This window comes from Ovis canadensis, chromosome 3 (genome assembly GCF_042477335.2).
Source record: "Ovis canadensis isolate MfBH-ARS-UI-01 breed Bighorn chromosome 3, ARS-UI_OviCan_v2, whole genome shotgun sequence".
NCBI lineage: Eukaryota > Metazoa > Chordata > Mammalia > Artiodactyla > Bovidae > Ovis > Ovis canadensis.
Genome location: NC_091247.1, coordinates 199,605,345 through 199,628,021, shown reverse-complemented (window position 1 = coordinate 199,628,021; position 22,677 = coordinate 199,605,345). Strand labels below are relative to the sequence as shown.

At 37.5% G+C, this 22,677-nt stretch overlaps 1 protein-coding gene across 11 annotated transcripts in view; it reads right to left on the bottom strand.

Annotated features, from left to right (window-relative positions):
* ABCC9 (ATP binding cassette subfamily C member 9) overlaps nt 1–22,677 on the bottom strand; it is a 169,192-nt gene that overhangs the window by 74,540 nt on the left and 71,975 nt on the right. For 6 of the 11 annotated variants that reach the window (XM_069585551.1, XM_069585550.1, XM_069585553.1 and 3 more), the window contains 4 exons: nt 19,493–19,531; nt 17,975–18,076; nt 15,264–15,348; nt 13,681–13,761 (listed from right to left, as the gene is read on the bottom strand). In XM_069585551.1, coding sequence (XP_069441652.1) covers nt 13,681–13,761; nt 15,264–15,348; nt 17,975–18,076; nt 19,493–19,531 — 307 coding nt within the window. The remainder of the gene's footprint in view (nt 1–13,680; nt 13,762–15,263; nt 15,349–17,974; nt 18,077–19,492; nt 19,532–22,677) is intronic. The other 5 variants (XM_069585555.1, XM_069585554.1, XM_069585556.1 and 2 more) reach the window with 1 other exon arrangement.

Here is a 22,677-nt window from a genome sequence, read left to right as displayed (position 1 = left end):
GACAAATGCTAACAAGTATGAAAGGGGAAATCAACAATAACACAATAATAGTGGGAGACTTTAATACCCCACTCACACCTATGGACAGATCAACTAAACAGAAAATTAACAAAGAAACGCAAACTTTAAACGATACATTAGATCAGTTAGACCTAATTGATATCTATAGGACATTTCACCCCAAAACAATGAATTTCACCTTTTTTTCAAGTGCTCATGGAACCTTCTCCAGGATAGATCACATCCTGGGCCATAAATCTAAACTTGATAAATTCAAAAAAATCGAAATCATTCCAAGCATCTTTTCTGACCATAATGCATTAAGATTAGATCTCAATTACAGGAGAAAAACTATTAAAAATTCCAACATATGGAGGATGAACAACACACTTCTGAATAACCAACAAATCACAGAAGAAATCAAAAAAGAAATCAAAATATGCATAGAAACTAATGAAAATGAAAACACAACAACCCAAAACCTGTGGGACACTATAAAAGCAGTGCTAAGAGGAAAGTTCATAGCAATACAGGCATACCTCAAGAAACAAGAAAAAAGTCAAATAAATAACCTAACTCTACAACTAAAGCAACTAGAAAAGCAAGAGTTGGAGAACCCCAGAGTTAGTAGAAGGAAAGAAATCTTAAAAATTAGGGCAGAAATAAATGCAAAAGAAACAAAAGAGACCATAGCAAAAATCAACAAAGCCAAAAGCTGGTTCTTTGAAAGGATAAATAAAATTGACAAACCATTAGCCAGACTCATCAAGAAGCAAAGAGAGAAAAATCAAATCAATAAAATTAGAAATGAAAATGGAGAGATCACAACAGACAACACAGAAATACAAAGGATCATAAGAGACTACTATCAGCAGTTGTATGCCAATAAAATGGACAACGTGGAAGAAATGGACAAATTCTTAGAAAAGTACAATTTTCCAAAACTGAACCGGGAAGAAATAGAAAATCTTAACAGACCCATCACAAGCACGGAAATTGAAACTAATCAGAAATCTTCCAGCAAACAAAAGCCCAGGTCCAGATGGCTTCACAGCTGAATTCTACCAAAAATTTCGAGAAGAGCTAACACCTATCCTCCTCAAACTCTTCCAGAAAATTGCAGAGGAAGGTAAACTTCCAAACTCATTCTATGAGGCCACCATCACCCTAATACCAAAACCTGACAAAGATGGCACAAAAAAAGAAAACTACAGGCCAATATCACTGATGAACATAGATGCAAAAATCCTCAACAAAATTCTAGCAATCAGAATCCAACAACACATTAAAAAGATCATACACCATGACCAAGTGGGCTTTATCCCAGGGATGCAAGGATTCTTCAATATCCGCAAATCAATCAATGTAATTCACCACATTAACAAATTGAAAAATAAAAACCATATGATTATCTCAATAGATGCAGAGAAGGCCTTTGACAAAATTCAACATCCATTTATGATAAAAACTCTCCAGAAAGCAGGAATAGAAGGAACAGTCCTCAACATAATAAAAGCTATCTATTACAAACCCACAGCAAACATTATCCTCAATAGTGAAAAATTGAAAGCATTTCCCCTAAAGTCAGGAACAAGACAAGGGTGTCCACTTTCACCGCTACTATTCAACATAGTTCTGGAAGTTTTGGCCACAGCAATCAGAGCAGAAAAAGAAATAAAAGGAATCCAAATTGGAAAAGAAGAAGTAAAACTCTCACTGTTTGCAGATGACATGATCCTCTACATGGAAAACCCTAAAGATTCCACCAGAAAATTACTAGAGCTAATCAATGAATATAGTAAAGTTGCAGGATATAAAATCAACACACAGAAATCCCTTGCATTCCTATACACGAATAATGGGAAAGTAGAAAAAGAAATTAAGGAAACAATTCCATTCACCATTGCAATGAAAAGAATAAAATACTTAGGAATATATCTACCTAAAGAAACTAAAGACCTATATATAGAAAACTATAAAACACTGATGAAAGAAATCAAAGAGGACACTAATAGATGGAGAAATATACCATGTTCATGGATTGGAAGAATCAATATAGTGAAAATGAGTATACTACCCAAAGCAATTTACAAATTCAATGCAATCCCTATCAAGCTACCAGCCACATTTTTCACAGAACTAGAACAAATAATTTCAAGATTTGTATGGAAATACAAAAAACCTCGAATAGCCAAAGCAATCTTGAGAAAGAAGAATGGAACTGGAGGAATCAACTTGCCTGACTTCAGGCTCTACTACAAAGCCACAGTCATCAAGACAGTATGGTACTGGCACAGAGACAGACATATAGATCAATGGAACAAAATAGAAAGCCCAGAGATAAATCCACACACATATGGACACCTTATCTTTGACAAAGGAGGCAAGACTATACAATGGAGTAAAGACAATCTCTTTAACAAGTGGTGCTGGGAAAACTGGTCAACCACTTGTAAAAGAATGAAACTAGATCACTTCCTAACACCGCACACAAAAATAAACTCAAAATGGATTAAAGATCTAAATGTAAGATCAGAAACTATAAAACTCCTAGAGGAGAACATAGGCAAAACACTCTCAGACATAAATCACAGCAGGATCCTCTATGATCCACCTCCCAGAATGCTGGAAATAAAAGCAACAATAAACAAATGGGATCTAATTAAAATTAAAAGCTTCTGCACAACAAAGGAAAATATAAGCAAGGTGAAAAGACAGCCTTCTGAATGGGAGAAAATAATAGCAAATGAAGCAACTGACAAACAACTAATCTCAAAAATATACAAGCAACTTATGCAGCTCAATTCCAGGAAAATAAACGGCCCAATCAAAAAATGGGCCAAAGAACTAAACAGACATTTCTCCAAAGAAGACATACGGATGGCTAACAAACACATGAAATGATGCTCAACATCACTCATTATTAGAGAAATGCAAATCAAAACCACAATGAGGTACCACTTCACACCAGTCAGAATGGCTGCAATCCAAAAATCTACAAGCAATAAATGCTGGAGAGGGTGTGGAGAAAAGGGAACCCTCCTACACTGTTGGTGGGAATGCAAACTAGTACAGCCACTATGGAGAACAGTGTGGAGATTCCTTAAAAAATTGCAAATAGAACTACCTTATGACCCAGCAATCCCACTGCTGGGCATACACACCGAGGAAACCAGAATTGAAAGAGACACATGTACCCCAATGTTCATTGCAGCACTGTTTATAATAGCCAGGACGTGGAAACAACCTAGATGTCCATCAGCAGATGAATGGATAAGAAAGCTGTGGTACATATACACAATGGAGTATTACTCAGCCGTAAAAAAGAATTCATTTGAATCAGTTCTGATGAGATGGATGAAACTGGAGCCAATTATACAGAGTGAAGTAAGCCAGAAAGAAAAACACCAATACAGTATACTAACACATATATATGGAATTTAGGAAGATGGCAATGACGACCCTGTATGCAAGACAGGGAAAGAGACACAGATGTGTATAATGGACTCTTGGACTCAGAGGGAGAGGGAGAGGGTGGGATGATTTGGGAGAATGACATTTTAACATGTATACTATCATGTAAGAATTGAATCGCCAGTCTATGTCTGACGCAGGATGTAGCATGCTTGGGGTTGGTGCATGGGGATGACCCAGAGAGATGTTATGGGGAGGGAGGTGGGAGGGGGGGGTTCATGTTTGGGAATGCATGTAAGAATTAAAGATTTTAAAATTTAAAAAATAAAAAGCTAAAAAAAAATAATAAAATGTAGCTGTCAAAAGTCAAAAAAAAAAAAAAAAAAAGAAAGAAAGAAAGAAAATAGAAGAGGGTTTTTAGGGACTGTGACTGGATAGGGAGGTATTGATTCCAAAGGAACATGGAGAATTTCTGGGCATGATGCAGCAGTTCAATATCTTCACTGTGGTAGTAGTTATATAAGGATGTGAATTTGTCAGAACTCAGTACTGTACACCAAAATGTGAGTTGGAGGTATGTAAATTATGCTTCAGTAAAAACAATATGTTGAACATTCTCAAAAAACAAACAAACAAACAAAAAAAGCCAACATTACTTGACAACCTATAACGATAAACCAAAACAAAGAATACGATAGTAGTTTAAATTGACATCGATTCACTTTGGACATGAATAAAAATAGGCACAGACTCTGGACCAAGATTACAACATTGGAGGCTCCTGAATTTTCCTCCTGCCATGGACACACTGAATATATAGCTGCACACGGAGCAATTCCCTTTGGAAGAGATCCAAAAACTGAGTGATTTCTACATTTTAAGTGACAAAAAAATAAATCAAAACAGGTAGGAAAGTTTGAGACACATTCTCATCATAAACCCCACCTCTGGAAAATTCACAAATACATGGAGATAAAACAAGATGCTCTGAACAACCAATGGAGAAACTGAAAGAGCAAATCAAATAATATCTTGAAACAAATGAAAATGAGACACAATGCATCAAAACTTATGGGATGCAGCAAAACCAGTTCTAAGAGAATTTTATAGCAATGAATTCCTACATTAAGAAAAAAGAAAGACCTCAAATAAACAACCTAACTTTACATCTCAGGAAACTAGAAAAACAAAGAATAAATTAAGCCCATAGTTCATGGAAGGAAGAAAATAACAAAGACCAGAATAGAAATATATAAAATACAGACTAAAGAGACAATAGGGAAGATTGATGAAACTAAATTAGTAAAATATACAAACACTTCACAAGACTCATTAGGTACAGGGTGGCTCAGATGGTAAACAATCTGCCTCCAAAGCAGGAGACCTGGGTTCAATCCTTGGGTTGGGAAGATCCCCTGGAGAAGGGAATGGCAACCCACTCCAGTATTCTTGCCTGGAGAATTCCATGGACAGAGGAGCCTAGAAGGCTACAGTCCATGGGGTCACAAAGAGTTAGACACAACTGAGCAATTAACACTTCCACTTTCACTAATAAGACTCACCAAAGAAAGCGGGAGGATTCAAATAAAACTATAAATGAAAGGGGCAACATTACAGTTGTGACCACACAAATACAAAGTCTCATGAGAATATTATGAACACCAACAAACTGGACACCTAAAAGACATGGATAAATTCCTAGGAAAAAACAATCTACAAAAACTGAACCATGAAAAAATAGAAAATCTGAATAGACCAACTACTGGTAAGGGGACTGAATTAGTAATCAAAAACACCCCAACAAACAAAAGCCCAGACCAGACGATTTCACTGGTGAATTCAATCAAACATTTAAACTGGGATTTAAACCAATCCTTCTCAAACTTTTTCAAAAAACAGAAGAGGAAAGTATACTTCCAAACATTTTACAAAGCTAGTATTACCCTGATATTAAAACCAATGATTCCCTGATACCAAAAACACCACACACACAAAAAAAGAAAATTACAGACCAGTGTTTCTGATGAACACAGATGCAAACATCCTTGACGAAATATTAACAAGCCATATTCAACAGTCATTAGAGATTCATACACCATGAATAAGTTGGATTTATTCCAGGGATGCAAGGATAGTTCAACATCTGCAAATCAATCAATATGACACACCACAATAATAAAATAAAGGATAAAAATCATATGATCAACTCAATAGAAGCACAAAATACATTTGCCAAATTAAACATTCAATCATGATAAAAACTTTGAATAAAATGGGTATAGAGAAAACACACCTCAACATAATAAAGATCATATATGACAAGCCCACAGCTAACACCACACTCAATGGTGAAAAGTTGAAACCTTTCTTCCTAGGATCAGAAATAAGACAAGGATACCCAGACTCACTTTTATTCAACACAGTACTGAAAAAAATACTATGGGGCTTACCAGGTGGCTTAGTGATAAAGAATCTACCTGCCAGTGCAGGAGATGTGGGTTTGATTCCTGGGTCAGAAAGATCCCCTGGAGGAAGAAATGGCAACCCACTCCAGTATTCTTGCCTGGGAAATCCCGTGGACAAATGAGCCTGGTGGGCTATAGTCCACAGGGTCCGAAGAATTGGACACCACTGAGCGACTGGATCACAACAAACTGCGAAAAATTCATAAAGAGATGGGAATATCCGACCACCTTACCTGCCTCCTGAGAAATCTGTATGCAGGTCAAGAAACAACAGTTAGAACTGAACATGGAACAACAGACTGGTTTCAGATAGGGAAAGGAGTATGTCAAGTTTGTATACTGTCGCTATGCTTATTTAACTTATGTGCAGAGTATATCATGCAAAATGCCAGACTGGATGAAACACAAACTGGAATCAAGATTGCCGGGAGAAATATCAATAACCTCAGAAATGCAGATGATGCCGCCCTTAAGGCGGAAAGTGAAGAAGAACTAAAGAGCCTCTTGATGAAAGTGAAAGAGAGTGAAAAAGTTGGCTTAAAGCTCAACATTCAGAAAATGAAGATCATGGCATCTGGTCCCATCACTTCATGCAAATAGATGGGGAAACAACGGAAACAGTGACAGACTTTATTTTTTGGGCTCCAAAATCACTGCAGATGGTGACTGCAGTCATGAAATTAAAAGACACTTGCTCCTTGGAAGGAAAGCTATGACCAACCTAGAGAGCATATTAAAAAGAGACATTACTTTACCAACAAAGGTCCATCTGTCAAAGCTATGGTTTTTCCAGTAGTCATATATGGATTTGAGAGTCACCATCCACAAAGAAAGCTGAGCACCGAAGAATTGATGTTTTTGAACTGTGGTGTTGGAGAAGACTCTTGAGAGTCCCTTGGACTGCAAGGAGATCCAACCAGTCCTTCCTAAAGGAAACCAGTCCTGAATGTTCATTGGAAGGACTGATGTTGAAGCTGAAACTCCAATACTTTGGCCACCTGATGGGAAGAACTGACTCATTTGAAAAGACCCTGATGCTGGGAAAGATCGAAGGCAGGAGGAGAAGGGGATGACAGAGGATGAGATGGTTGGATGACATCACTGACTCGACGGACATGAGTTTGAGCAAACTTCGGGAGCTTGTGATGCACAGGGAAGCCTGGCGTGCTGCAGTCCATGCGGTCGCAAAGAGTCAGACATGACTAAGAGACTGAACTGAACTGAAATGACTGGGCTGAAGTGACTGGGCACACATACACTGGAAGTACTATGTCAGATCAATTAGCCAAGAAAAAGAAATGGCATCCAAATAGGAAAGGAAGAAGTTATACTATCTCTATGTACAGATACAATGTGGAAAGAGTAGTCTCTTCAATAAATTTTATTGGGGAAAGTAGACAGCAGTATGCAAAAAAAAAAAAAAACAAACAAACAAAACCTGGGCCACTATTTTACGTCATACACAAAAATGAACTCAAGTGGATTAAAGATACGAACCTAAGATCTGAAACCATAAAACTCTTAGAAGAAAACATAGTGGATAAGCTCTTTGATGTTGGTCTTGGCAACGCTTTTAAAATTTTAATACCAAAAACAAAGGCAACAAGAGCAAAAATAAATAAACAGAACTACATCAAACTAAAACATTTCTGTCCATTAAAGAAAATCATCAACAAAATGAAAGGGCAACTTATGGAATGGGATGAAATGTTTGCAAATCATGTATCTTATAAGTAGTAATGCCCCCAAAATATAAAAACCTCATACAAATCAATAACAAAATATCCAAACAATCCAATTAAAAAATGGTCAAAGGATCTGAATAGATATTTTTTCCCAAAAAGTGAAAAAATGGCCAAAAGTTACATAAATAGTACTCAACATCATTAATTATCATTAATATTAATATTATTAATTATCTGGAAAATACAAATCAAAACCACAATGAGATATCACTTCATACCTGTTAGATTGGCTATTATCAAAAAGACAAGAAATAACTAATGTTGGTGAGAATGTGGAGAAAAAGGAATTTTTGCATTGTAGTTGCAAATATAAATTGTTGCAGCCACCATGGAAAAAAGTATGGAGGTGTAAAGGCTAATTTGATAAAGTTTAATTAGAGTTTACAGCAAAATCTAAAACCTTTCAACTAATTATTTATATGATCTTTATAGATAGATCTTTTTAAGATAGATGTAAGATCTTTATAGATAATAATAATGTCTCTTTCTCCTTTGTTCCCTTTGTACCCAGCGCAGAAGATGGCTCTGAAGACACTCATTAAACACTGGTGGATGGAAAGGAAGGAAGGGAGAGAAGGAGGAAGGTAGGAAGGAAAGGAGGAAGGGAGACAAAAAGAGGGCAAAAGACAACACAGTAACTTGAGAGTAATAATTAAAAGAAGAAAAAAAAGAAGCTCAGCTGATCACAAAAACAGAAAAAAAAGGAAAAGTACTCAAAAGATACGAAGTTCCAGCTCATACTCTATCACTTACTAGCCTTTAGTTCTTAGGTAAGGCATTCCACCTATGTATAAGTTTCCTTTCTTCCCATGAGGAAACCACCTACCCTAGCAGCATAGTCATAAGAATCAAATGAGATAATACTGCGATTCAAAGTGCTTTGTGAATTTTTAAACAATTGAAAGGTAACATATTTTTATCTAAGAGAAATTATTCAAACAGATGAATCTGAGTAAACTCTGGGAGTTGGTGATGGACAGGGAGGCCTGGCGTGCTGCAGTCCATGGGGTTGCAAAGGGTCGGACATGACTGAGCGACTGAACTGAACTGATTGATCAACAGTATTCTGTTGCTGCGAAAACATTATTCAATTCTAGGGTGCTATGAAGAAAGTATAGTATTCAGATCATAAGCTCCATTAGTTTTAAGACTATCTGGGTTGATGAGAGTGCATCTAGAACATGTTTTTTCAAAGGCACCCTAACAAACACTGTTATATCCAGAATTAAGAGAAGTTATAAGGATGACATTACTGTTGAAGAATTAAAAATATTAACTTTCTCAGCCTAGAGAAAAGTAAATTATGGCAAGTTACGACAATAATATTAAAATATTGAGTTATGGCCTTATAAAAGAAATATATTTGCTGTTGCAGAAGCAGAATGGAAGCCAATTAATGGCAAATACACAGAAGCAGATTTTAATCCCATAATAACTTTCCAATAATAAAAGCTATCTGAGGCAGACAGAATAATGGTCCCCAAAGATGCCCATGTTCTAATTACCAGAACCTGTGACAATGATATCTGAATGGCAGATGCAATTTTGCAGATACAGGCATATCTCATTTTATTGCAATTAATTTTATTGTGCTTCCCAGAAATTGCATTTTTTTTTCAAATTGAAGGTTTGTGGCAACCCTGTGTCCAGCAAGTCTACTGCGCCATTTCTCCAACATTTGCTCACTTCATGTCTCTGTGTCATATTTTGGTTGTTGATGCTGTTCAGTCGCTAAGTTGTATTCAGCTCTTTGCAACCCCACGGACTGCAGCATGTCAGGCTTCCCTGTCCTTCACTATCTCCCAGAGTTTGCTCAAACTCATGTCCATTGAGTCAATGATGCCGTCCAGCCATCTCATCCTCTGTTGTCCCCTTCTCCTCCTGCCTTCAATCTTTCCCAGTATCAAGGTTTTCTTCCAACGAGTTGGTTCTTTGCATCAGGTGGCCCAAGTATTGGAGCTTCAGTTTTAGCATCAGTCCTTCCAATGCATATTCAGGGTTGATTTTCTTCAGGATTGACTGGTTTAATCTCCTTGCAGTCTAAGGGACTCTCAAGAGTCTTCTCCAACACCACAGTTCAAAGCATCACTTCTTTGGCATCCAGCCTTCTTTATAGTCCAATGCTCACATCCATACATGACTACTGGAAAAACCATATCTTTGATTAGACAGACCTTTGTTGGCAAAGTAATGTGTCTGCTTTTTAATATGATGTCTAGGTTTATCATAGCTTTTTATTTCCCCCAAGGAGCAAGTGCCTTTTAATTTCATGGATGCAGTCACCATTCACAGTGATTTTTGGAGCCCAAGAAAATAAAATCTGCCACTGTTTCCACTGTTTCCCCATTTATTTGCCATGAAGTGATGTGACTGGATGTGATGATCTTAGTCTTTATAATGCTGAGTTTTAACAGGTTACTGCTAGATCCTGCTATGTCTTTTATAGTGTTGTTTTCTGGAATATTTGGGGCAGGAATTCTTAGAGACATTAACCTGAAGTGCATGTCCAGTACTATGCCCAAAGTCTACTTTCATACCCTGTAATGTATCCAAAATTTTGGAGTGGGAAACTCTAAAATCAAGCCACTTTCTGAAGATGTTCATTAGATGGAGTGAAAAGTTTAAAGGTCTGAGAACCAGATTTATACTGGAATGGGTGAATTCAATTCAGATGACCATTATATCTACTACTGTGGGCAGGAATCCCTCAGAAGCAATGGAGTACCCATCATGGTCAACAAAAGAGTCTGAAATGCAGTACTTGGATGCAATCTCAAAAACGACAGAATGATCTCTGTTCATCTCCAAGGCAAACCATTTAATATCATGGTAATCCAAGTCTATGCCCCAACTAGTAACACTGAAGAAGCTGACGTTGAATGGTTCTATGAAGACCTACAAGACTTTTTAGAACTAACACCCAAAAAATATGTCCTTTTCATTACAGGGGACTGGAATGCAAAAGTAGGAAGTTAAGAAACACCTGGAGTAACTGGCAAATTTGGCCTCGGAATGTGGAATGAAGCAGGGCAAAGACTAACAGAGTTTTGCCAAGAAAAGGCACTGGTCATAGCAAACACCCTCTTCCAACAACACAAGAGAAGACTCTACATATGGACATCACCAGATGGTCAACAGCGAAATCAGATTGATTATATTCTTTGCAGCCAAAGATGGAGAAGCTTTATACAGTCAACAAAAACAAGACCAGGCGCTGACTGTGGCTCAGATCATGAACTACTTATTACCAAATTCAGACTCATATTGACAGTAGGGAAGACTGCTAGACCATTCAGGTATGACCTAAATCAAATCCCTTATGATTATACAGTGGAAGTGAGAAATAGATTTAAGGGACTAGATCTGATACATAGAGTGCCTGATGAACTATGGAATGAGGTTCGTGACATTGTACAGGAGACAGGGATCAAGACCATCCCCACGGAAAAGAAATGCAAAAAAGCAAAATGGCTGTCTGGGGAGGCCTTACAAATAACTGTGAAAAGAAGAGAGGCAAAAAGCAAAGGAGAAAAAGATATAAGCATCTGAATGCAGAGATCCAAAGAATAGCAAGGAGAGATAAGAAAGCCTTCTTCAGTGATCAATGCAAAGAAATAGAGGAAAAGAACAGAATGGGAAAGACTAGAGATCTCTTCAAGAAAATTAAAGACACCAAGGGAACATTTAATGCAAAGATGGGCTCAATAAAGCACAGAAATGGTCTGGACCTAACAGAAGCAGAAGATATTAAGAAGAGGTGGCAAGAATACACGGATGAACTGTACAAAAAAGATCTTCATGACCCAGATAGTCACAATGGTGTGATCACTTATCTAGAGCCAGACATCCTGGAATGTGAAGTCAAGTGGGCCTTAGAAAGCATCACTACGAACAAAGCTAGTGGAGGTGAGGGAATTCCAGTTGAGCTGTTTCAAATCCTGAGAGATGATGCTGTGAAAGTGCTGCACTCAATATGCCAGCAAATTTGGAAAACTCAGCAGTGGCCATAGGACTGGAAAGGGTCAGTTTTCATTCCAATCCCTAAGAAAGGCAATGCAAAAGAATGCTCAAACTACTGCACAATGGCACTCATCTCACATGCTAGTAAAGTAATGCTCAAAATTCTCCAAGCCGGGCTTCAGCAATACATGAACCGTGAAGTTCCAGGTGTTCAAGCTGGTTTTAGAAAAGGCAGAGGAACCAGAGATCACATTGCCAACATCCCCTGGATCATCAAAAAAGAAAGAGAGTTCCAGAAAAACATCTATTTCTGCTTTATTGACTATGCCAAAGCCTTTGACTGTGTGGATCACAATAAACTGTGGAAAATTCTTCAAGAGATGGGAATACCAGACCACCTGACCTGCCTCTTGAGAAATCTGTATGCAGGTGAGGAAGCAACAGTTAGAACTGGACATGGAACAACAGACTGGTTCCAAATAGGAAAAGGAGTACGTCAAGGCTGTATATTGTCACCCTGCTTATTTAACTTCTATGCAGAGCACATCATGAGAAACGCTGGACTGGAGGAAACACAAGTCGGAATCAAGATTGCCGGGAGAAATATCAATAACCTCATATATGCAGATGACACCACCCTTATGGCAGAAAGTGAAGAGGAACTAAAAAGCCTCTTGATGAAAGTGAAAGTGGAGAGTGAAAAAGTTGGCTTAAAGCTCAACATTCAGAAAACGAAGATCATGGCATCTGGTCCCATCGCTTCATGGGAAATAGATGGGGAAACAGTGGAAACAGTGTTAGACTTTATTTTGGGGAGCTCCAAAATCACTGCAGATGATGACTGCAGCCATGAAATTAAAAGATGCTTACTCCTTGGAAGAAAAGTTATGATCAACCTAGATAGCATATTAAAAAGCAGGGACATTACTTTGCCAACAAAGGTCCATCTAGTCAAGGCTATGGTTTTTCCTGTGGTCATGTATGGATGTGAAAGTTGGGCTGTGAAGAAAGCTGAGCGCCGAAGAATTGATGCTTTTGAACTGTGGTGTTGGCGAAGACTCTTGAGAGTCCCTTGGACTGCAAGGAGATCCACCCAGTCCATTCTGAAGTAGATCAGCCTGGGATTTCTTTGGAAGGAATGACGCTAAAGCTGAAACTCCAGTACTTTGGTCACCTCATGTGAAGAGTTGACTCATTGGAAAAGACTGTGATTCTGGGAGGTATTGGGGGCAGGAGAAGGGGATAACAGAGAATGAGATGGTTGGATGGCATCACTGACTCTATGGACGTAAATCTGAGTGAGTTCCAGGAGTTGGTGATGGACAGGGAGGCCTGGTTTGTGCGATTCATGGGATTGCAAGAGTCGGACATGACTGAGTGAGTGAACTGAACTGAATACATGCCCAGAAGGAGAAGGCAGGGGAGGATAGGTTTGCATAGCCTGCTTGTCTCTAGGCATTGTCCAGTTTGTACGCTAAGTGATTTTTGCTACAATCTGCTGGAGGAATAAAACTAGAGCGAATTCATAATCAATGTAATCATCCATTTTTGTTTGTATATCCATAGGTTATCAACCAAGGACATACTAGAAAATCATCTACAGAGCTTTTTTAAGACACAGATTCTAGACTTTGCCTTTATAGATTATGATTTAGTAGATCTAGGCTGGTATCAGTTTTTCTAAGAATAATTCAGGAAACTTTACAGATAAACCTTAACCACAGCCTGAGTTGCATCCTTACTAACCCTTATGCCCACCAAGAGTATATTTTCCAGCCCCTCTTCCTACCAGCAAATATAAATGAGAAGACTTATAATCCTGTCCAGTTCATCCAGCACCATCCACACCCTTTCATCAGTGATCCTCATGGTTCAAGAACTCATATAAGCAATCATTTGGAAACCTCAGTCCCTTGAGGACCTTCACTCACATCTTACATGTTGATCTGACGTGTACTCTGAGGATTTGTTTTGCCTTAATTCTCTGCGATTTCACAAGTTAAACAATCTTTCCTTGAGTTACTTATCTCCTTAAAGACTCATTTGTCCAGAGAGAAAGATGAAGTAGAAAGAAAGGGAGGACCATATATTCTTACCAAGAAAACAATGTTGGTATTTTGATAGAGAGCTCGGGCCACACAGATTCTTTGCCTCTGACCTCCACTCAGGTTGATGCCCTAGAGAAGAAATACCTAGTAACATCCACCATTTTTACAGTAGTAAATAATCTGCTGGTAAAAAAAAAAAAATTCCTAAAAATACAGACTTATCTTTAAAACCCTTAAATTAATGGTAGTGTATTAATTAAATGGTGATAACATCGGGAAGATAAAAACACAAGCTTTCTAGTGGTCAACATTTGAATTATATTAAGATCACCTTTGACTGATAACATTAATCTTCTTTTCACGCTGATAGAGGGCTCCGCTGTGCAAAAATATTAATAAAGAAAAACCAAAATGAGTGCTGAAGACTGGAAGTAATCTCGGAATTGTTTCTAGTTTCATGAATTGTGTCTGTAGTAGTATGCTTAATACATGTCTCCTAAATTCAATATTACAAGTTGTGTTCAAGTGAACTATACAGCAGTATGCTTTTATAATCAAGTGTTAATTATACAAATGTGAAAAACTGCTATTTACTGAGGACTTAGTATGTGACGAGCTTCCCTGGTGGCTCAGATGGTAAAGAATCTGCCTGCAATGTGGGAGACCCGGGTTCAATCCTGGGTCGGGACGATCCCCTAGAAAAGGCAATGGCTACCCACTCCAGTATTGACTGGAAAATTCCTTGCACAGATGAGCTACAGGCCATGGAGTTGCAGAGTCAGACATTACTGAGCAACTAACACTTTAGTAAAATATGTCAGGCTGCTGTGTATGGCTTTCCATTCCTTATTTCTCTTATCATAGCAATTTCAATGTATTGCTCTCCACATGGAAACTAAGGCTTAGAGAAGTTCAGGTCCTGTTCTTAAACACTATACCATGCTGCAATAAAAAACAGCAGTGAATAACACAAATGACAAAGTCAATCTCAACTGTTCCAGTGGCTCTGACCAGGCAAGTTCTTTAACCTTTCTCTGCCCTGGTTTTCTCAGCTGCAATATGCAGATAACAAAACACCTATGTAACAGATTTGTTGTAAAAGCAAATAATGCATATACAGTCTTTTGCTTAGTACTTGACCCCATAAGAGTCAAACACTTTAGCCAACATTGTTATAAAGATTATATACAGGTATAAATATTTTTCGGCTAGTCGGAACAGTATGACGCCAATGTAAAACCTGTTTATACAAAGCAAAAAGAACACTTTAACAAGAATAAATGGATGTTGACAAGAGTGGAAAAAGTTGTCAGAAGCAATCTCGGTATCCAAACCAATTTAAAGTAAGCTCCAAGTTAAGTAAAAATACATTTGATCAAAGGCAAGGACTGGTTCCTTTCCTTTGAGAACTCCTGAGTGGCTAGCAAAATGTGAAGTTCATGATAGTTACTCAATGCATCCTTAAGAGAGTGGCATCAAGAACTTCTATGCTTCTGTTTCTAGAACTTGTCACTAGGAAAACATAATTCCAATGCTCTCGGATTTTTAAAATTTTCCATTAAAGGTTAAAGATAATTGGAAGACTTTTCTGGATGTGTGTTCATTGTGTAATTACATTATACATAGCTCACCCTCTCTCCAATTTCAGTTTGGTCTCCAAATGGTAGTAAGTCAATATCTGGTTGAAGAGAACAGGCGTCTGTGACTGCTTTGTACCTGTGGGAGAGGTGGTTTTGAGTTTTTAAATCACAATTAATATACTGCCCATAAACCAAGTCCCGGGTTCAATGTCTCAGAAGCTGAAACAAAACACTTATTGAACAATTTAGTATATTCTGGCCTCTACAGTAGGCTTGTAGATACAAAGACAAATAGATATTGGTTCCCACTCTTGTAAAATTATTGTACAGCACAGGGAACTATATCCAATTTCTTGTAATAACCTATAATGGAAAATAATCTGAAAAAGAATAGATATACATACAACCAAATCACTTTGCTGTACACTTGAAACTAACATGACATTGTTAATTAATTATACTTCAATGAAAAATGGTTAAGAATTTTTAAAAAAACAGCTTATTAAATGTGGCAGAAAACTGACACAGAAACATATGATACAAATGTACCTTGTTAGGTACCATAGATAGGTAGTTACAAAGTGCTCCTAGAATATGCAGGAAGGAATGACTGAGAAATCAGTGACATCTTTGCAGGGGAGGTGATTTGTGACGTGGCTGCAGAAAGATGGACTGTAATCTGCCAGGAATGACAAGGAGGGGAGAGAGAAAGGAACTGTATGACAGTGGACAAGTTCATGGTATGTGTGAAGGATAAGAGGAGCCTCACTGGGGCTAGAGCGTGGGTTACAGGGTGGGGGGAAGTGGGGACAGAGGAGAGGAATCTGTGCCCACAGTCACGACGCTGAAGAGAGAAGAAAACAGAAACCGATAAGGACCGACATAAAGTTGACCTAAGGCTGGATCTGGAAACTGGGGTCGACTGGAAATTCAAGGAAGCATGGAGACTGGGCGTTCTGGGGAAAATATCAATGGTTTCATTTTCTCAATCACTTGGTCTTAAAATATTTGAGTGATTTTGTTTTTAAATTGGGGTATAGGTGGTGTACACTGTTGTGTTAATTTCTGCTGTCTTACAAAGTGAACCAGCTATGTGTATGCATGTATCTTCTCCCTCTTGGTCCTGCATCCCATCCCACCTCCATCCCACCCATCTAGGTCATCACAGAGCACCAAGCTGAGCTTCCTGAGCTATACAGCAGCTTCCCATTAGCTATCTGCTCTACACATGGCAGTGTATATATGTCATTGCTACCCTTTCAACTCATCCCCCAGCTCCCCGCCATATGTCCACACATCTGGTCTCTCAATCTGAGTCTCTATTCCTGCCCTGCAAATAGGTTCATCTGTACCACTTTTCCAGATTCCATGTGACTCTTCCATTTTCTTCTCCCATTCTTATTCCAGAATGTTCTGTCAACCATCTCTTTTTCTTCCATTTCTACAGTCACTGCCAAGTATAGACAACAAACACAGCATGCCCAGATCATCTGCCCAACAACCTTCTAAATGTCTTTTTGCTCCTAATTCAGATTCACCTTATATAAATCTGTCATGATATGGGCAGAGTATATTTACTTTGTGAGTCCTCTTTCTAACAATTTGCTGGGCCTCCAGAAAATTCAGAGTTATATTGGTTGGCTTTTAAGGTACTTTACTGCCCATCTCAGCCTTCCTTCACAATGGAGTTTGCCACCGTCAATGTACACAGTTCCCTTTCTGTCTGGTTTACTTCCAGGCCCACAATCCTGTGTAATTTGATTTTTCCTCCCACACTTTGCTCTCTCCTCCCCCTTCCTCATGCCTCTCCCCAGATCTAATTCTCCTTAACTCTCAGGACCCTGCTTTGAGTCTTAGGACACTCCCTTCCCCTCGTGAAGGTGGCTTCAGGAAAGGGTCTTGCCTTTGCACACTCCAGTGGATGTTTGGAAGTGAAAGTGAAAGTGTCAGTCACTCAGTTGTGCCCAGCTCTTTGAGACCCATGGACTGTAGCCCACCAAGCTCCTCTGTCCATGGAATTCTCCAGGCAGGCATACTTGAGTGGGTAGTCATTCTCTTCTCCAATGGGTGTTTAGAAGATGACTGAAAGTAGACATACTCTGGCTGCTCTGAGTAATCAGGCCCCTCAGATCCCATATTCCTTCTCTTCTTTTTCCATGGTTGACCCTTCCTCTGCAATGTACTGGGATTTTTCTTCTGTTTACCAACAACCTCAGCACCACCCTCACCCTGCACCCCCCGCCCCCCATACACACACAACTTCTGTTTCAGCTGTTTATTTTTGCTGTACAAATTGTTCTCAGTAAGTGCGTATGATGGGCTGAATCCCAGTGAGGCTTCTCTTACAAAAGTTGACTTAATAGACCTGGTGATGAGGAAAGAAGCAGGGCAAACAGAGAAGAAAGGAAGTCCTGATATAAAGATTTCAGAACCAGGGGATGGGTGGGAGGGATACACTGGGATATTGGGGTTGATATATATGTACTACTATACATAAAATAGATATCAAGCATCTGCTGTATAGCACAGTGAACTCTACTCAATACCCTGTAATGGCCTATACGGGAAAGGAATCTTTAAAAAAGTGGCTGTATGTATACTAAAACTGGTTCACTTTGCTGTATACCTGAAACTAACATAACACTGTAAATCAACTATACTCCAATAAATTTTTTTTAGAAAAGACTCCAGAAACTGTGAACCAAACATAGGGATTAGAAATAGTTGTTCTTTTTAGTTCTAAATTTTACATTCAAAATTACCTCTGCTTGTTGAAAGGACTTCCAAAGGTAATATTTTCTTCTACCGTAGCATTTAATAGCCAAGGCTTTTGAGCTGCATAAGCCACAGAATACCTGTTCCTACTGGAAAATGGAAAAGAAAAACAAAATACCAAAATTACCCAAGAGTGCTGTGCTGTGCCTGTGCTTTTGTATAACTAAGAAAAATGAAAGTTGATAAAATAACTCAAAGACAGAAATGAAGAATCTCTAAACGAATATTTTAACGACCATCAACCTTATTGATTGGTAGTTAAATATCCCACTAAATTAAAGGGATTGGAACTTAATTAAAACAACACACAACGTGCAAATTTAACTTGCTATGCTAAAGAAATATTTTGAGGCATGAACTCTTAGTTAAAATTTTATTTTTTAAAATGACAATTTTTACAATAATATAAATAACAGTTAACTCTAATAACCACAGATATTTTACTTCATATTAAAAGCACTTTACGTTAATTATGAATTTTACAGGAATACCTTTTAAAATGATGTGAACTGATACTGTGATTATGTGTTTGTGGCTTACTCACATGAACACATTTTAAGGTAATAGATAATGTAACTATTTCAAAGCAAAGAATAATTTTGCGGAGTCCATTTCAACAATGAAATAACTACACATTTAAAAACCATGTATTTCAATACCTATTGAAACAGTTTATTTTAAAAAAATGATAGCCTCCTCCCTGTGCCCCACTTTTTGGCTTGCAAACCCTACCAGATGTCCATACATCATATTTTAATTTGCAGTAATTAGGAAAATGCATGTGAGTTGAAGATAAAGAGGATGATGAGCTTGGGGTAGGGAAGGGGTCAACTTAAAATTCACACTTTCATAGTTAGTTATGGTCTGTAAGTACTAATTTAGGAATTAAGGTTAAAAGAGAATAAAGTGTAGAAAAAAGGTAGTTAGAAGTAACCAGTGATCATCCTGAAACATAACGTCTTAGGAGTTTAGAGGACGTGATAATATATAGTATGCTAGTAGTCTCTTAGATAACCATCTGCGCATTAAAACAGTGGTTCCCAACCTCTGGCATGTCTGCTCCCCTCCTGCCCCCACCCCCATTCTTTAAGGGTTTCTTTTCTTTTTTTAAATAAATGAAGTACTTGGTTCCCCAGTTCTAGCTTACAGGCAGATTTCATCACTGTTTAATTCATAAATAATATACATAATAATTCTTTCATCTTTATTTCATGAAATCCCAAATCCAATTTGCTAAGAACTGGTGAGTTTTAGTCAAAGTTGAGATATGTGTGACTCATGGAGAAGACAACAATTGACATGTTGGGCCATTTAGTTCAGCAAATTAATTCTTTTAACAGCTTCCAGATGTTGGGAACTACTGCGATCAGAAATCTACTAGTCCATTTTAATAAACAACTTTGTACATTATCAGAATGAATAAAATGATTAGGAGTAAGAAATGGAATATCAGGAAAAGTCTGAGGAAGGTAGTTATTAAACGCAGATTAAAATAGAAATAATACCTTCTGGTCGCTTCAAAAGAAGGTTCAGATTCATTTACACTGCAAGTATGGCAAACAATGTTCATTAATTACGAAATATAAATATAGGATGAGTGCGTGTACATATCAGGTAAGAGATAAACATTGTATATATTAAATAGCTACACTTACAAATGGTTGTTGATACTAATCCCAAAGACAAACCAGATAAATGACAGTCTTCTTTTATATCCTCATCAACTAGGAAATAATTAAGCTTCCAAAAGATAGCACTGTTCTTCATACAAAATGTGGGTTCACACAATAGCCATATTCTAGCTCCAACTTTGCTCCAACTAGCTGTATAAATTTGGATAACCTTTATGGAATATTTTCCTAGTCTATATTAGAATTTGATATCTCCAGGCACTCCCTACCATTAAAATTCAAATTTAATCTATTTAAATTCCTTATTAGTTACCCTAAGGCAAGGGAGGAAGAAATACTTTTTATACTCTAAACTTGAAGGGTTGAGACACAGCCTGGCCCTTAAGGAACTGGAAAGAAAGACCTGCATCACATTGTAACATTTGGGTATAATTAATTACTGATTTATATGATTAACATAAAATGAGGCATTTGACTAATTAAATTTAGTTATACCTATACCAAGGAGAAAGATACACCTAAGGACTTGTTGATTTTATTATTCTAAATTTTAATATAGTAGGTGAATTCCATCATTTCTGAAACACCTGAATTTAAAACACGTCAGGTGGAAAATCCCCTCCTGGAAAATAGCATCCAATTTCACTTTTGCATGCAGGATTTGTGTGTATTTTCCTTCAACAGCAAAAGTTAAAACTTGGTATTCTACCATCTTCCAAGTTCATGGTTGGTATCTTATGGAATGGGAACGAGTGACTTCTGCAGGCTGAAATCTGGAACAATATTTGGAAGAAGGGAAGCTAGATGTGGGCACAAACATGCTATGTTATGTCTGATCCAGGAAAGCTGACTCATTGTGTTATTCTCCCTTCGTGCCTGGCAAAGTCTTAGAGTAATTGAGCCACTGCTATAAAGGCAGTTACACTAAGACATCAGAAAATAGAACATCACAACAGATGGGGTCTGACAGGATGGCTGATGGCATGGGCAAGGTGGAGGAAAAGTAAGGGAAGCCAGAGATAAATGATGGTTATGTCTTATATAATTACTGGGATTATTACATATTCTGGACTCCCTCCCTGGACCATTCAACAGGTGAGGCGTTTTATTTAGTTCTAGTTCCTGGGATATCAGTAGGAATGATTATTTATCATGACAACTAGGAAAGGACAACTTCAATCAGGCAGAACATTTGCTTTTCAACAAATACAGAGCACACCAGATGCAGGAGCAAGAACCCTGGCCTTCTGACAAGCTTGGAGAATTTTTCAGTCCCTCCCTCATCTCTCTCTTCTATCTCTTCTGGGGCTACTTCATGTCAGACTACACTAAAGGTAGCACTTGCCGAGGAAGCATCTATATTTAGATGAATTTCGCGCACCAAGTTCTACCCATGTAGGTCTGTCTTGCATGGGGACCAGTGCCTTCTCTCCCATCCAAAGTAAATATTTCTTCCTGCAACAGGACAGAGTACTTTACAGCACTTTGTTCCTGCCAACCATGAGGGCACATTTAAAAATAAAATTCATGCAACCAGAGATACAGGCAATGATGACCGAGTGACAGCAAGGTGCCTGGTACTTTACCATACCATTTACTGTTTCACTTCATTTTGTCTTGAGCTTTAAAACACAGCAAACAATTCAGTCCAAGGTAAAGTACTTCTCAGCATTTACACAAAATCAACCTATCAATATGGATAATCTCTAAATTAGCTTTATTCTAATAACATTTATATAACTTTCCTTATTGGAATAGGTGCAACAGTTATTTTTCCCAGAATAAAGAGTTATTGCAAATAACTCTTTAAAAAAGGTCAGCATCCTCTAAGCATTCTTGATTTGAAAATATATTTTATCAGATAATCATGGATTTCATGGAAAAAAATTAAGTAGTTCTTGTAAAAAAAGAAAAATAGAATTTTTTTTATTAGCTTATCCAATCTTTTAGGAGTTAGTTTTTATTATGTGTGTGTCAGAGCCAACCCAAATATTTTTTGAAGAAAAGTTTAGCCCTTTCTGCTATGAAGAGATGGGATATTCTTAAGGCAAGTATTCATAAAGAGATGATTTTTAAATTATAGTGATTTTATAAATACTTAGAATTTTCTTAAATCCTTTCTCATATTTTCATTTTATTGACTCTGACTTTAAGACATAACCTTTTCTTACCTTTTTTAAAATTAGGATTTATGGGAGATATTTCTTTTCTATTTCTTAAAAAAGAAAACTTAACTTTTAATAAGTATATATCTGTTTTTATCTCATACTTCTCTCTTTGACTAGCTTCCATGGAACTCAGAGTAGAATTTGTGGCCTATGTTTTATAAATATGCAGGACTCCAATACACGCATTTTTACCTATTAATTGCTCAGATTATTATTTAAACCTTATTTTCTTTCTTGATGTCTTTGTTTTTCAAGCTTTATTATATACGTTTTATTAAATAAAATACAACCTTTAAGAAATCAGGCTATAAATGGTATAAATTTGTCTAAAATATATATATGTATACTTATATACATGTATGTAGCTTGTTTAGAAAACTCAATAAACAGACTGTGTAAAATGCTTTCTTAATTCCCAAATCATTTATTTATCTATTAACAAAATGATAATAATTCTTAATGATAATACTGGGAGTGAATTTGGCCCAGAGGTGTAATACTAGAGCAGACTAGACCGTAAGAACATTCTAGAGGTATGAAAATAAAATCTCAAGCTTTTTCTGTCATGGTCTCTAATTCTTTCTGGTTTAATGCTAATGAAACCGGGTAAAAACAAAACCCAGATAACTTCATTATGGCCATACATGACACATGACATAATTTAATTCAGTAAAACCTGCTCCTCAAAACCTGCATCCATCCAAGATGGAAGGTGATGGTCGTAGGGCACACGTCACATAGCATCTGGCTTTAGCGATCAACAGGACCCCCTCGTGAATGAAACTGCAAGGGGCAGTTATTCACCGAGCTCACTGCTGGAAACTGCTAAACAGTTTCATGTCTACAACTGCAACAGGAATAAACTGTACCCTCCACATTTCTCAGCTTTCT